The 15,056-nt window shown below is 43.0% G+C and overlaps 2 protein-coding genes and 1 long non-coding RNA gene across 14 annotated transcripts; 1 reads left to right on the top strand and 2 right to left on the bottom strand.

Moving 5' to 3' along the window:
- Positions 1-521: 521 nt before the first annotated feature.
- Positions 522-3,835, bottom strand: LOC103651316 (uncharacterized). The gene is made up of 3 exons (XR_002268480.1): positions 3,768-3,835; positions 1,095-1,192; positions 522-614 (listed from the first exon to the last, which is right to left on the bottom strand). It is a non-coding gene; the product is annotated as an uncharacterized lncRNA (long non-coding RNA).
- LOC118476754 (uncharacterized) lies at positions 1,685-2,895 on the top strand. Its single transcript, XM_035966423.1, has 2 exons — positions 1,685-1,790; positions 1,887-2,895. Exons 1-2 carry the CDS (start codon positions 1,729-1,731, stop codon positions 2,827-2,829), a joined length of 1,005 nt encoding a protein of 334 aa, XP_035822316.1. The 5' UTR covers positions 1,685-1,728; the 3' UTR covers positions 2,830-2,895.
- A 557-nt stretch (positions 3,836-4,392) lies between the features above and the next one.
- Positions 4,393-15,056, bottom strand: LOC100280815 (glutathione S-transferase GSTU6). Of its 12 annotated transcripts, none has more exons than XR_563480.4 (10): positions 14,566-15,056; positions 14,074-14,459; positions 11,047-11,167; positions 10,626-10,778; positions 8,447-10,167; positions 8,146-8,320; positions 7,193-7,411; positions 5,411-7,111; positions 5,102-5,308; positions 4,393-4,676 (listed from the first exon to the last, which is right to left on the bottom strand). XR_563480.4 is itself a non-coding variant. In XM_035965841.1 (3 exons), exons 1-2 carry the CDS (start codon positions 14,947-14,949, stop codon positions 14,082-14,084), a joined length of 762 nt encoding a protein of 253 aa, XP_035821734.1. In that variant the 5' UTR covers positions 14,950-15,056; the 3' UTR covers positions 10,855-11,167; positions 14,074-14,081. The 12 variants fall into 12 exon arrangements, 2 of the variants coding, with proteins under 2 accessions (XP_035821734.1, NP_001147207.1); XR_002267849.3 differs by having other exon boundaries at positions 5,429-7,111; XR_563483.4 differs by having other exon boundaries at positions 5,102-5,541; positions 6,202-7,111.

Here is a 15,056-nt window from a genome sequence, read left to right as displayed (position 1 = left end):
ATTATTGTAAACAATTGATCGATTTCCACTTGACGATCCTATTCTTTCATTATACCAGAAAAGAGCAGAACAGTGGGTACATTGGTAGCATGGCGGTCCATAGTAAGATCGAGCATGGTAAGAAGCTGCATTTCGTTTACACAAAGTAGTATTAGCAAATATTTTTTAAAAGAATTACTTTAAAATATTTTTTTCCTTTGTTCCCGTCCACCTTTATGTTCAAATTTATAAACTCTTTTAGGTGCAGTCTTCACCATCTTTTTTATTCAAATCCGTAAATTTTGTTTAGGTGCAGCTAGTAAGTACAGTTTATTTAAAAAATGGGTTACATCCAGAATTAGACATACCTTTGAGCGCTTCAACAAAATTTGGGTCGAAGTGACCACATTGTAATGTTGAGGCTTGTTGAGAGGATGCGAATGCACCTAACATAGTATATCTATATTCTTAGCACTAGGTACCTATATAGTCTCCTTTTTTAAAAAAAAAATTAAAAGGGTAGATGGTCACGCTACCTGAGGATATTAACCTTCTCTCATTCAACAATTGTCTACGTATGCGACGAGCTTCCACAGGAGGTACAGACGATGGGGCGCAACATGTACTGATTTGTTCTGGCATGATAAATTCTTGTATGAGCATAACAATCCATGGATGATACTTTTTTCCGTTTAGATTTGGGTGATGTATGTAGACAGGGTACGAAGGCGCTTACTCCTCTTCCTTGTGATGTTTGAAACAGCATGTTCCATTTTGGATCAGCGATATTAATTTTCATACATTAATAATGTAGCAACTTGGATCGTTTCACGTTTTGAACCTACATTTTTTTTCTAATAATATGTAAGTATATATACCTAGATCAAGTATATAGTGATCTTTCGGTATATAAATATATACTGTTGTACCAGCAAAACAAGGAATACATGCAGTGTTTAATAATTCTAACGAAAAAAATAAAATCACAATTGTATAGGAGCACATGCAATGTTTCATAATTTAAACGAAAAAATGGAGTTGTAATTGTACATATGTGCATGAACTGGAATATTGGATAATATTGATGGTGAAGTATCAAAGTGTGTACAAAGTACCTGGTTGATGAGTCACTGGACTTGAGATGACCTGATAAGATTGGTGAGACTGAACTTGTTGACACGGACTACGATTTGGAACTCCAGTTTATCCTGGTCTACTATGAAGAAAAAATCCAAATCAGTAGATGCCGCAGTTAAGGTATATACGTATATTATATAGCGAAATTAGTATGTTATACGCAGAAGCAGGAAGCCAACAAAGAGCATCCCCCCTTTTTTATGTATATGTTATCTGGAAAATAGGAGTGATAAAGAAGCAGGGGAGAGACGGAAGATTGAGAGGATGATAAGGCGACTCGAGAAGCAACAACGTTCAAATGGTGATGGTGTCAACAATAATCTGTCAAAATTGCGAGAAGATCTTGAATATGTCAGAGTAAGCTTCCTACATTACTACCCTGCCCATGATGATATGACATATATGTATCATTACAACTTTGTTTTCTGTGATGTATCATTCTCTTTGCATTATATTGGAGGTTCTAATCAACCATTTTTTATCTGTACCTGCTTGAATCCTGAGCTAAAGCTTCTATATCTCAACTCATTTGTAGTTCTTCCCTAAGAATGAGAAATATGTCTCGCTGTTCACTAGCGGGAATAGTCAAGATATTGTTCAAGAGAGGAATAAATGGCGCAAACAGATCAAGGAGAATCTCATGGCTGCTGCAGCAAACGGAAAAGATTTAGAAGGTGTTTGTTTGCGTTACTGACCTTTGGAATTATGATACTGTTTTATTGGATGCCTACTGTGTGAAGTACTAAACTTTATTCTTGGTCATTTAACAGAGACAGCAAGCGACGAACTGAGGCAAAACTACAGGTTGCCGATCAATATTGTTTTGTGGCTCATAACCGGAAGCATAATCAGCATCAGCAAGAAGCAAAAGTCACCACAACAGACGAGCTAAATAAGGCAGAGATAAATCAGAAACTTAATCCTTTTGGTGCAAATAGTAACCGGTCCAGTCGATATGGTTCTGAAATAGAGAAAAATCATACTACTGATGCAAATTTGAGTTCTGTCCATTGCTCGCTGTCCAGTAGACAACGAGGCACCCCGACATTTAGAGCATCACTTAACCTTTCCCGTGCTCACAGCAGATCTCCTTCTGGGTCCAGGTCTCGATCCCCACATGATTGGGCACCTAGGAACAGAGGCAAGATCATGGCAAATGGAGGTTCAACTTTATGGAAGCATAGTAGATCTCCACCTAATCACATGACTAAAGGTGAAATTGGTAGAATGGCTTCACCTCGGAGACAACCTGGTCCTGGATATGATGATCGAGCTATGTGTTCCAGTCCACTATCAAGAAACAACACTTACTCCAAGAATGCTTCGACATGGGTTGATGGAAGGAATGGTTCAGCAGTGGATATTTCTGATGATCATAATAAAAGGTATTCAAGGAGAAGCTCACCTCTGAGAATTACCTCACGGAATGACAGATTTGATGTCATGGACTCCCAAGGACGACCAAGGTCTGGAGAATTCTACCGTCTGACACAAGGAAGACTTCTTTATGGTTACGATAGGGAAAATAAGCATGGCAGAAATGGTGAAGATGGAAGGGAATGCACTGATAGATATGCGAATAATTCTGTCAAGCGATATGACCGGAGTGGTGCAGAAAGCAATTTAGAAATAATACTGGTGATAAATTTCGGACTCGTATTTCTGCTCCCAGATCGCCAGATCTCCAAAGGGGGTGAGTCCTCGGAGATTTGACAGAAGCTTTGAGAGGTAGCTGACTAGCTGGCTGTGAATTTGCCTTATAGAACTAAAATGGAAAATAAAGACACTAGGCTATTACCCCGCAGTTACCTTTTGTTCATTACAACTTCGAACCTGGTGTACCGAAGTCACTAATTCCTCTTGTAAGCAGGACTTAAACAGGAACAGATTAGCTGAAGCAGGCCATCACAGCATCAACCAAATAACCTCGTACGCATACGCCTGTGTGGGTTGGAGCGAAGGGTCGGGAAACAGAGGCATGGTAGCCTCTGAAACCGAAATGGAACCGGGTGCGGTTGCATAAATCCATGGAGATCTAGAACGAGCGAATAGGGTGGGCAGAGGTGTTACGTTGGGCGCCGGTGGACGGTAGACAGAGCGGTGGAGGCGGCCGGAAAAGACCGTCCGAGGCGAGCCAAAGCCATCAGCGAGGCGTCTGGTCGTTGCAAGGCTGGAGCAGCAGCGGGGCCACGGGCGGGGACAAGGGTAGGGGGCGCCGTTGCAAGGCTGGAGCAGGTGTAAAACAGCGGGCAAGAGCGAAGGGCGGCGCCAGATTCGACCGGGAAGTCGTATGGTCCAAAGCAGAGACGACGATGGGAGTGAAGACTCACCGCTTTTTCCCCATGGAGGCCGTCGGCATGTGGAAGCCATCACACAACGGAGTTCTGGAGACATGGAGCTCCAATGTGGAAGACACCGGATGTTGCAGAAGCAAAGAACTTTGGGGGAAAAATGGGAAGCACACGAATCGGACGACGAACCCTAAACCCTAAATAAATCGCAGCATGAGGAATCCGATGAGGGGGAGGGGGAAGAGCCGCTGCCGCTGCCGTGTTTACTCCAACCCAACACGACGAACCCTAGCAATGGGAATCGGATTACGGTGGAGGGGGTGGGGTGGACGGAGGGGGCGAGGGAGGAAGCGTGGTTACCTTTGGAGCGCCGGTGGAGGGAAACCGAAGTCCGAAAGCGGTTGTTGCCAGAGCACGCAGGTGAGCGGGGGCGAGCAGGGGAAGGTTGCCGGAGCACGCAGGCGAGCAGGGGAAGGTGGAGTTCTGGGGGACGAGGAGACAGCGCGAGAGCGAGATGTTGTGAAGGAAGAAGAAAACACAGAGAGATGAATCTGCTGATAGAAGAATCTACACACGGCGCACCGAATTGAATCCAACGGCCAAAATAATTTCGCTGACGTGGACGTTTCTGGGAGCAGTTTTCCCTCCTGCTTTAATAATATAGAAAAATCAAGGGGCCGTGGAGGCCTTTCGGCATTCTCCATTCAAACAGACCGAGGAGTGCCATGTATTATTAGACAAAATACACATGATACCAAACACTTGTCCAAATATAAAAAAAACTGAACTGATGTTAACTAAGGACCTTATTCATTTACTAGGTGAGTGCCCGTGCGTTGCAACGGAAACATATAATACCACGATAACCTTATCCTAAACTCATAGCCTTAATATAAAGTGTTTGCCATTCAATTAGCACCTCTGAGAAGATGGCTTCCATGCAAAAGAGTGTCATGAAATATTTAACAAAATAATATCATCAGCATGTCATTTTAGAGTAGAGTCGCGTGTTTATTGCTTTCATCAGTGCATTTGGATCAAGATATGTTATCTTCATTGTCGTCTGGTCAAAACCTAAGGTGTTTCATAAAAATAACTATGAAGAGGAAGTAAGGGATTGCAGTCCTCTCAAGCCCCTCCAATACTCTTGCTCCCAAACAAGACCTTAATTATAATTATACTTGTGTGTATCCCACGAACACCATCGTCCACGACAAGACATTCCGGTGCGGCATACTGTCGAACAACTCAATAAGAGTTTTCATGCAGCTGGTATACAAAATGAAATGTGTTAGTTATACAAAAAATACATTTAAGCTTGCAATCACAATATTTCATTTTGAAATAATATATGTATGTGCTCGTACTATGCCATAGAAATAAAAAAAATCACCAAATTCATACGTTAGTTTGTTAAGATACAAATATTACAAAATATCAGATAATAAAGTATTACATAAGAAGGTAGTAATCTATTACATCATTCTAGAGGATACATGGAAGCACAACACAATACATGTGTTTTCCAAATCGTTCGGGAGAAAGGTGCCTTATGCAAAATAATTATTTTTGACAAAAATATTTATACATGACAGTACACATAGCTGGGAGCATAACAGACTTCGTACCGTGATAAAAAGTAACCAATAAATCATGCACAATCATTCGAGCATATGTAGAAGTTCAGTACTTACATGGCATACGCATGCTGCCGCTGCTACCTTTGAAAAGTGATCATTTGGTCTGCACAAGCGCTCACCCCACCAATATGGCATATGTAGAGTCAGTTATTTTAAATTCACTAATCATTTACAATTGTCGAGTGACAACACATGTAGATGCCTATTACATGTGTCTAGTACTGGCTCCGTTAAATAGGTCTCATGTAGACATGTATATCTCTGTTAAATCAAAGTTACGTTATGAATGTACTGAATGTCACACATTAAAGTACAAGACTAAACTAATCAGATAAATGCCAAACATATGATTTAGTTAATTACATGCACGCCTTTCTTTACCAGACCAATACGCTTGATGTTCAAGCGAGCAGAAGCATAAAACTTCAAGGCATTGCCACCAGGAGTACCTTAGTTGGTCCTCCAAATCCAAATGTGGCTACCTTGGCCATGATCTACAATGGAGACAAAGAGACTAAGTTGGCAGCAAACGTACAGGCTATTTGAAGAAAAAGAGGATATAACCGCATAAGAAACAAATGATCAATTGCATGCAAAAATTGGTAAGATTGCACACGAAGAACCAGGTATAACCCTTTAAAAGATAGGATTATGTGCTAATGTTTCTAGAATTACAGTGGCATTCCTTTTTTGCTTAAGGAGAATGTAATTCCAGAGCTTGAAGGTAAAAAAAATAAAACAAAGGATTAGGTAACAACACCGTGCTCTAGCCTGAGAATGTTGTAATAGAGAATACCAGAGAGTCTGAAATTACATGAGTTAGCCCCTGTACACAAGTACAATGACACAAAGAAAGCTAGCCCCTGTCCACAAGTACAATGACATCAAGACGCTAAAACAATTAGAGATGATAAAGGTGTTGACCTGGATGAAGAGAATGATGAGCAGTTCTAGAATCTAAGGATGGAGTAGCTAATGTGGTTGAACTGCCCAAAGAATCGAAAGGGAAGTATATACCTTCGAAGCTATGTAATGCTTTCAATTCAGAATCAGAAGTAATTATGGTTTTATTTTATCGGTCCCTGTTTTGTGTGTGGCCTACAATAACAATCTGGATCACGTCAAAATAGCACCATATTATATATATAGCATACCTTTCAGTTGTAGGTCTAGTTGGTTGGACTCAGAACAGCAGGCGGTCCCTCCTTGTCGCACACACGTTCACTGGTGCTTTGTCGTGGATATGAGCAGTGATAGTTTTCATGGATGTAGTTCTACTCTAGTATTTAAAACAACACCACTTGTTGAGGAAAAGTATTGCATGGTATGAGCAGATAACAACATCTACTTAAAAGGACTCATATGTCCCCAGGCTGTCCACAAGTAATAGTTTTCTTGATGCAATGAATCACTAAAATAAATTTTATAAAAATGCAGAAGCAGTTCAAGTGCAGGATAGCAAGCTCTCCCGGTTAGATATGAAGAAAATAAGAAAATCTGTGTAAAAAAAATAAGAAGTTTAGAGATCTATTTGTTACCAGGAACCTAGCATTGATATAAAACAAAGAGATCATGCTCAACAATAAACATAGAAACTCACATGCTTCGAGAAGCTGCATAAAAGAAGTATATATTGTAAATGTAAATGGTCATCTTCTCAATAATTGTAGATGTATGGCATTCTAGCAATTGCTTATAGAAAATCTATCCTTACCTCCACATGGTTAAGGTAGTATGGAATATCAGATTGTTGCATATATCTAACACCTTCCGTAGCAGCACGCCAGCACGTCGACATCGTGCCTCGCCTAGCAGTGGATGTACAATGAGACTGAAGAATCCCCAGCACGGCAGTTCAGCCAGATCTCCATACAAGCACCCCGGATCCCTCTCGTCCATGGTCCACCGTATCCCAACCGGTAGCGCCTCGGGGCCAAAGCCGGTGCAGAGGTGCATCACCAGCGCACCGAACACTGGAATCAACTCTTGATCTGTACCGCTGCAACAGTTAACCAAAACAATCCAAGTGCCCAATCGTCTCTAGCTCTCTACCTGGTCTGGCACCTAGGTAACAGGTGTTGTATCAAAACTCAGGAGCAGTAGAGCCTATTTGGTTCGTTGGTTCATGGCTCAAAAGCAACATACCTCATAAGCAGCAAGTGTAGCTCATCGCCACCGGAGGATATGGCACGACGATAGAGGAAGAAACAAATCAGGTGGCGGCGCCCGACGAGGGAGGCTACACCGGTGGCATTTGCTGTGTCGTCAGGGACGACATGGTTGGGCGGGCTCTCCATCGAGGGTGATAGAGGTCCCGACGCGGAACGGTAGCGCATATTAGCCAATGGCCGGGTCGCACCTAATCTGGAGGCCACACATGATCCCAAACTATAAATACAAGTGGTTATATTGCAGTCATCATCAAAATAAAAAGATGAGTACAAGAACTTTTTAAGCTATATGAAAATAGTAACATCGACCATGGTTCATATAAACGACTCTCAAAAAACTTTTCTGTAAAATACACTTGCTTCCAAATCCACACAAATGTAGTATTTGATTGTTAACAATAATTAAGTTAAAGATAAATAGTAACATCGACCATGGTTCATATAAAATAGACAAACTGCAAGAAGGCTCCACTGAATCATCGAAACAGCGTCAGCAATAGAGAGTTCTGTCTCTTTGATGTTTCTGTTGCGACTTTATCATACACCAAGCTACAAAATAAAGATGATGGCAACAGAAACATCAGTAACATTTGTGCTCCTAGTTTGGTGTACCTGAAACTGTGTTTGAATTCAGACAAAGTAGTCAACATCTAGTTGTCCTGGGCTAAGTGAGCGAATTTTGCTCAACATGTACTACATCGCGTTTCGCTAAACCATATAATTAGCAACATATGGTGTACCCGAAACTGTGTTTGAATTCAGACAAAGCAGTCAACATCTAGTTTGTCCTGGGCTAAGTGAGCGAACTGTGCTCAACATGTACTACAAGTAATAAAAAATATCATGATAATTAATGGATCAAAAGCTCATGCGATGTTGAAGACAGGACAAAAAATAGGAAGTAAAAACATACAACAAACTACTGACCGACATTCAGGTAGATGATGGGATCAAGTTCATCCGAGTTGGTTCAATTTTCTGATGCATACGTGGATTTGGTGCACCTTGAACAAGAGCAGAGCTATACATTTATAGCACCTTATCCAAGAGCAGAGCTATATCGTAGCGATATTTCTTTTTCGTCAAGAGGGGCTTCAAACAACTGCATAACAAAAATGTAATCAGTAAACTAAGTTTAAATATGAATGTATCTATAATTGAGAAAATCATGTCTTGTGAAGTAATAATCAATCGAGATTATTACATAAACACAAGAAAAAATACAGACGTGGAGGTCTAGATTTGTCGCCCCTGTCACGCTCCCTGACAGTGCCACTCATCGGACCAGCGACCGAGCAATGCCCTTCTGCCTTGCTGTTTTCCTGTCCGGTTGCCGACGAGCCTCCAGACCCAATTGTATAAGTACCTATGGCATTCCCCTTTCTCCTTAGCTGCAGATCAAGATCATTTACTCTGCTATGGAGTTCGAGTTTGGTCTCTGTTACTGTTGTATCACCCTGCATGTAAAGTTCATATAGATAATTTCTAGTGAGTGAAGAGCATTAGCTCATGAAGGAAGGAATTAAACTGCATAATTTTGTTTCAACTAAGGATATGAAATGCCTCCTGATGTTTTGGCATTATGGTGAATATTGACCACATGGAAATAGATAGTGGACCAAGACTTCATACTGGCAGTGCATATAATTACTTGATAACATGAAAATAATTCTATCTACAGCATTATTTAGATCATGGCTTTCACTTTGCACCAGTGCATAGCACGAATGTGATCCCAATTCTTCAGAGATATTTCATCTGCATCTGCAGCAAACCATGCCTCAAACCGACAGACACACCATTGCAAGCACATAAATATCATTTATACACAAACATTTTATAAATATCAACATTAGGTTCTCGGAACACCCAACATAAGAAAAGCACGAAGAGAAATGTGATAAATAGAAGGGGTGTTACCTTCATCCCTGCACACCCTACTATCCCAGTGACAACTGTAATTGCATCCAGGTGTCGAGCGACCTATTATTCAAGGGTTGAATACCAGAGAAATTTTCGGAGCAAACCTTTAGTTATTCACAGACATAGGATAGAATCACCTTACTTCTATGACACCTTGCTCCCCAAGAATATTTTTTGGCTTCTGTTCGCAATCAGCTAAAGCTTCTTTTAGTTCATCAACTAATGTTTCGTTTCTTAGTTCTTACAGCAACCAACTTAGGCGTCAATGTTTTGACATGTAGTAAGTTATATCCAGAATGCTCAAATGAGTGCATAGTTTCTGTATTACAAGATTAATGCTCGAATAAGTGCACAATTCCATTTCAAGCTTTGAACAAGAGGGCAAAAATGACAGCTTGTTATTCACATCATTGCTCTCCATTGGACCATTAATGCAACCACAGTTACTGATGTGCATTCAAATGTCCAAACTGCACATCACAGAGAAAATTGGGAATAGAAAGAAAAAACTCATCACTTGCAGAATTAATGATTTGGGAAATGCATTATTATTATATACTTGCATTTAAACCTCAATATACGATTACCCTCTTGTGCGCCCATTCGTTCAAGGTTAAAGGCATAGCTTCAGATTCACCATCTCATCACAAGATGTAATTACATAGTTTAAAGGACCTTTGCACATTTTACAAACTATAAATTTATAAATTTAAAGAATAGGAGGAATGGTGAAAAAACCTAGAATAATAGCAACAAGAAGCAGACATTACTTGTATGAGTCTAGCAAGATCAGGAGCATCTTTTGGCCCGGCTAGCCTAGTATCTGTATTCTGTGAGACCAAGAGCTCGCAATGGCAACTTTCAATATCAGTTTCGACAAAGATCTCTAATATAAATAGAAAAAAGCCCTCCAAAAAAGAGTTCATGTTGAACATACCAGGGAATTTTTAATCTGAACTGGCGCCTTATTTATTCATTCAAGTATCTTCCAAAAAAATTAGTTTTATCCACCTTCTCTAGCTCAGCCTTCCAAAAAAATGTTAAATGGAAAAGTCAAGGAAACAACATGTACGTACAATAAATGGATAGGAAAAATCAGGCGGAAAGAAAAAAAGAGATAGAGAAAACAACTCTGATAGGTTTAATATTGTAAAAATATATAGCAAATGTGCTTGTATATATTATATTATATTGCAAGCAAATTAATTTATTCTAACTTATATAAGTATGGGGGTATGAATAAAGGAGAGAGCAGTTTTAGAAGAAAAAACGTGGGATAAATAAGACATGGGATAAATAAGACAGGTTGAAAGAAATACTTGGCTCTTTAATATTAGAAAGAGATGGAGAATATTATGTTGCCACAGTATCATATTATCCACATTAGAAAAAAAGACGAGACTGCATCTTGACACTTCGATTCAGTGCCCCTATATGCCTTACTCATGCAAACAACGAACATTGGATTTGGATCTGGACCTCACCTGGGAAAACCATACACACCCAAAGCGAGAAATTCAGCGCATGCTTGTGTGAGGCGCGTATAACCCATGAACCTCGTCAAATCGACCTAGGAGCATCACGGGCACCGGAGCCCGGGCACCGAAGCTGGGGCCATCGAATACGGAAGCCGCGACCTGTGGATCTCGACCGCACCCACACGAGAGTAGTTTAGTATCAGTCTGCATGCGTTCAGGTGACAGACACCATCCATGAGCTTTTAGATCATACTTTCAGATTACAGTACTGCTACACTGTCTCTACCAATTAAAAAATATGAAACCTTTGGTGTCTTCTATTTTGCTCTTAAATAAACGTAATGACATACAATTCTCCTATATTTATCTGAGAAAGGGAAAAGGCTACTGAAGTGGTATGATAATTCTGAGAGGTGGTGGTTAGGACCTTGAACGAAACAGCCTAAGGGTCACGGTTAGCGCCGAACTTGTTGCAGGCCTCTAGGATGACAGCGCCAGTGGCACCAAGCATGGCCTATCTGGCATGGATCAGCTCATAGGCTTGGTACCTGCATGGCGTTGATGGTAGGATAAGTTTGCTGAGTAGTGACACTTGTATCAACAATAGGTTCATCATCAAGCAAATCATCAACTGATGAAACATATGCACTATTCCCAGTATTTTGGCATGAGCTCCATAACTAATTTCTCAAACTAAGACAGTCATTGTTGTACGAGCGGCAAACCAGCTTATGCCAAGGGTAAAACATATTAGTAGAAGTTTATAGTATGTAAATTTACTAAAGAAAGAAGAAATTTTATAATTCCACAATGTCTCGGTTAATTGTTTGCCTGAGAAAACAACTGACCAAGATTGATTACTGCTTTATTTTTAGTTGTTACTGGAATGGATGATCTCCGTGGCTCCTTCCCCGTGAGCCTTGTGATCATTGACCAGTTGGCTAAATTGCTATTTAATGTAGCCAGATGCAATTCAGTGCTATGCTAATTTCTACTTTGGTATGGCGATCAGGTTTAAATTTTGGCGAAACAAAAACAGTGGAGTGGAGTACAGGCGTCCAGAAAAGTGAGGGAGTTATAAGTCTGGAGCTAGGAACGGTGTGAGCACGGATCGACCAAAAAAACTATGCAATAATACAATTCAACTTTGTAGTGGAATGTGGAAAAATTTCACCCTTTCTGGAAAGGCATAAAAGAATAGAAAAGGTCACCTCGAACTGGATCTAGGTATGCTAAAGCAATGCATATAAAAATGGTTTCAGGGCATAAATGCATATTGAATGATATTCTAGAAGAACACATATTGAACAAACAACTTCCAGTATTGCCTGCTACATTGAAAAAAAATTGTTGAACTGCAGCACATGAGAAAAATGCACAACAAAGTTTACAGAACACACATTAAAAACATTTCAATTTGTAGTGATACGACATTTACAGAAAATAGAATAAAGTTCCATTTACGATGTCATAAGCAATTTAAAGTAGTTTTTGCCAACTGAACGGTGTAAATCTTTTTAATTGTCGATAGTTACTAACTTGGCAGCAATCCAATCATACTGTTGCAGCTGTAGACCAACCCAGGATAGATAGATGGTACCATGATTTGAATCTACAAACACAACTAAACATGCTCACTACTCACAAGAACATGTGTTAATTGATCATTATATAAGTCACTTGCATTGCAACATAGACTAAGAAACTCTACTTGATAACATGTGTATAGCTTAGGCCAAGGCCTAAACGGCAAGTACAATGAGTTGAAACTCCTGTAATCGCACAGATTTTGAACCAGTTTACATTTACCTAAACAAAGCTCAAAATGTGAAGATTCTCAAGTCAAAGAATACATGCAATTGATAGATACAGATCTAGTGAAAATGCAAGGGTTTAATCACTAACCGAATAGGCTGTTCTAGAGTAAGTACATATTACACACATTTGAAGTTAGATGAAATGTGATTTGACATGTTAGCATTAACAAGGGAACATAAGCATGGACAATTCCCTCGAGTAGTAGACATGAAAAAATAAACTGTAAGCAAGAAACCGATGTTTTTCCCCAACCATTTTGTCTATTTTATTTATTCATTCAGTTCTTATTTATCTTTCATCGGAGGAGAGGAGGAAGAACAAAAGTACCTGCAATTGAGAAGAAACCAGCATGACAAGGATTGCAGTTGGGAGGGGCAACCTTGATGGGCCTCCACATGACGACATCTAGGTCTCACGTGTCGTAGCATAGAGAAGATGTCGCGGTGGCTGGGCTGTTCCTATTGGTTGGCCGACCGAGCGAGGTACCAGTTGTAGGCGGCGCCATGGAGGAGGGCCATGTGCACCCTCCACACCGCGTTCAGGGCCGGCTCGCGGCCGAGCGGACGCAGGGAGACCCCCCACCCCATCCTTGTCGGTGTGGAGGTATGTGCGGCGCGTGCGGATCCGCAGCCGCCTGTGGGTCCCATCGGCGGGGGAGGCGGATGGGGGCGACGACTTCGGGGAGGAAGAACGACCAGGGGCCTGGGGGTTGGAGCTTTGCGGGGGAAGAAGGTCGGTGCATTCACGACGGCAAGTACGGGGGAAGGAGGTTGGTGCATCCACTGGGGCTGGAGATTTGCAGTGGCGACATCGAATCCACGACGGCGGTTGTGGACGCGGGCTTGGAGAGGGGGATGCGCGGAGGGGAAGGCGAGGCGGGGGGCATGGCGGCCTCCGAGACGGCTGGCCACACCGCGGCTGTGCGGATGCGCGGAGGGGAAGGCGAGGCGGGGGCATGGCTGGTCGGGCGGCGTCCGAGATGCCCGGCCACACCGCGGTTGCGCAGCTACGCGTAGGAGAAGCCGAGGCGGGGCTACATTGGCCACGCCAGGCGCCCACTTTGCTATGTAGGGATTGATAGATGGGCCTAATACGTTAACCAAATAACTCAGCCCACGGAGGCTACCGCGGCACAAATATATTGTACCATATCGGTCAGCCAAAGGTTGCGGTAGCAACTTATAAACCTTCCTGCTACAGAGGAAGCATTTAGCTTGTATAATCAGCTCTTGTTATTGTTAACTTGTGTCGACTTTTTGCGCGAAGCGAGCACGTGGACCTAGCGCGCGGATGGGGGCGGGGTGAGAGCGCGGCTAACAGGTTAGTGTGGCGATGGACGATCTAGATTGAACAACAGTGATGGACGATCCAGATTCAACGAAGGCAGAACGGCAGGCTACCCTTACAGCCTTAATAAGTAGTAGAGATTTAGGAGGGAGGACTGACTGACCAACTCAAGCTTGTTCGGTTAGGTCTTAATTCATATATGGATTGAGTGAGATTGGATGGATTTGAATCTCAAATAAATCAAACTTATTCTCAATTTTTCCAATCTTATCCAATCCATATGTATCGAACAAACCCTAACGTATCCAGCAGGGTGCATCTCCAATCAAGTAGAGGTACACATACATACCGTACGTTTCAGGTACAACCGGCGCCCGCAATCCATTTAGCCCGAAACCCCTTGTACTGCTCCAGGACCTTCGTTGCGTCCGGCATCACCTTCTTCACGGCGTCCACGGCCAAGAACCGCTCCGCCCACGCCGCCAGGCCGGGGACCTTGGCCGCGTCCAGAAGGCTGGTGCCTCCAACCTCATCCACCACTCGGATCCAGACCAGGTGGCTCCCGAGCGCGACGTCCACGATCCCGACGGCGTCGCCGCCGAAGAACGCCTTCCCCGCGGAGCACTCCGCGAGCGTTCGCTCCAACGTCTCCACCGCAGGCAGGGCGTTCCGCAGCGCCTCCGCTCTCTGCTCGTCCGTCAGCGATCTGAACAGCGCCCTGAACGCCGGGAAAAACTACAAACAGGGAGAAGAAGAAGAAGAAAAAAAAAAGAAGGAAACTGTGATTCTGACTTCCGGGCCTGCATCCTGCTCTGCTCCAGCAATGGTATCGTTACCATACCGTGTCGTTGATGTAGGCCGCCCAGAACCGTGCCGTGGCGCGGTCGTAGGGGTCGGCCGGGAGGAGCGGAGGACCGGCCGTCGGCCATGCCTCGTCGAGGTACTGCAGGATCACGAGCGACTCGCACAATGGGCGGCCGCCGTGGATGAGGACGGGCACCTTCTTGTGCACCGGGTTGGACCGGAGCAGGAGGCCGCTCTTGTTGCCGAGGTCCTCCTCGAGGTACTCGTAGCTCAGGCCCTTGAGCCCCATCGCCACCCTCGCTCGGATCACCCATGGGCTCGACCATGTGCCCAGCAGGAGCAGCTCGTCGCCCGCTCCTATGGCATTGGCACCTACTGGAGCCGCCATTACAGTTTGCAGATGTTTGCTTTGTTCTATCATGTGCCGCTGTCTGTTGGGACCTGGGATCCATTTGTATGCGTGCCGCGGTCTGACCGTCTGAGGTGATGAGCATGACCAACCGGTGCCTTGTTTGACTAGCAGCAGTG

Source organism: Zea mays, chromosome 3 (assembly GCF_902167145.1).
Source record: "Zea mays cultivar B73 chromosome 3, Zm-B73-REFERENCE-NAM-5.0, whole genome shotgun sequence".
Taxonomy (NCBI): domain Eukaryota; kingdom Viridiplantae; phylum Streptophyta; class Magnoliopsida; order Poales; family Poaceae; genus Zea; species Zea mays.
This window is presented reverse-complemented; position numbering and strand designations above follow the sequence as displayed.

Excerpts from the sequence above, each read along its gene's own strand:
- LOC118476754 (XM_035966423.1), top strand. The coding sequence starts at position 1,729 with ATGGCGCAAACAGATCAAGGAGAATCTCATGGCTGCTGCAGCAAACGG. Across the intron at positions 1,791-1,886 it reads AAACGGAAAAGATTTAGAAG|AGACAGCAAGCGACGAACTG; the intron begins GTGTTTGTTTGC and ends GTCATTTAACAG.
- LOC100280815 (XM_035965841.1), bottom strand. The coding sequence starts at position 14,949 with ATGATAGAACAAAGCAAACATCTGCAAACTGTAATGGCGGCTCCAGTA. Across the intron at positions 14,460-14,565 it reads CGGCCTACATCAACGACACG|TTTTTCCCGGCGTTCAGGGC; the intron begins GTATGGTAACGA and ends CCCTGTTTGTAG.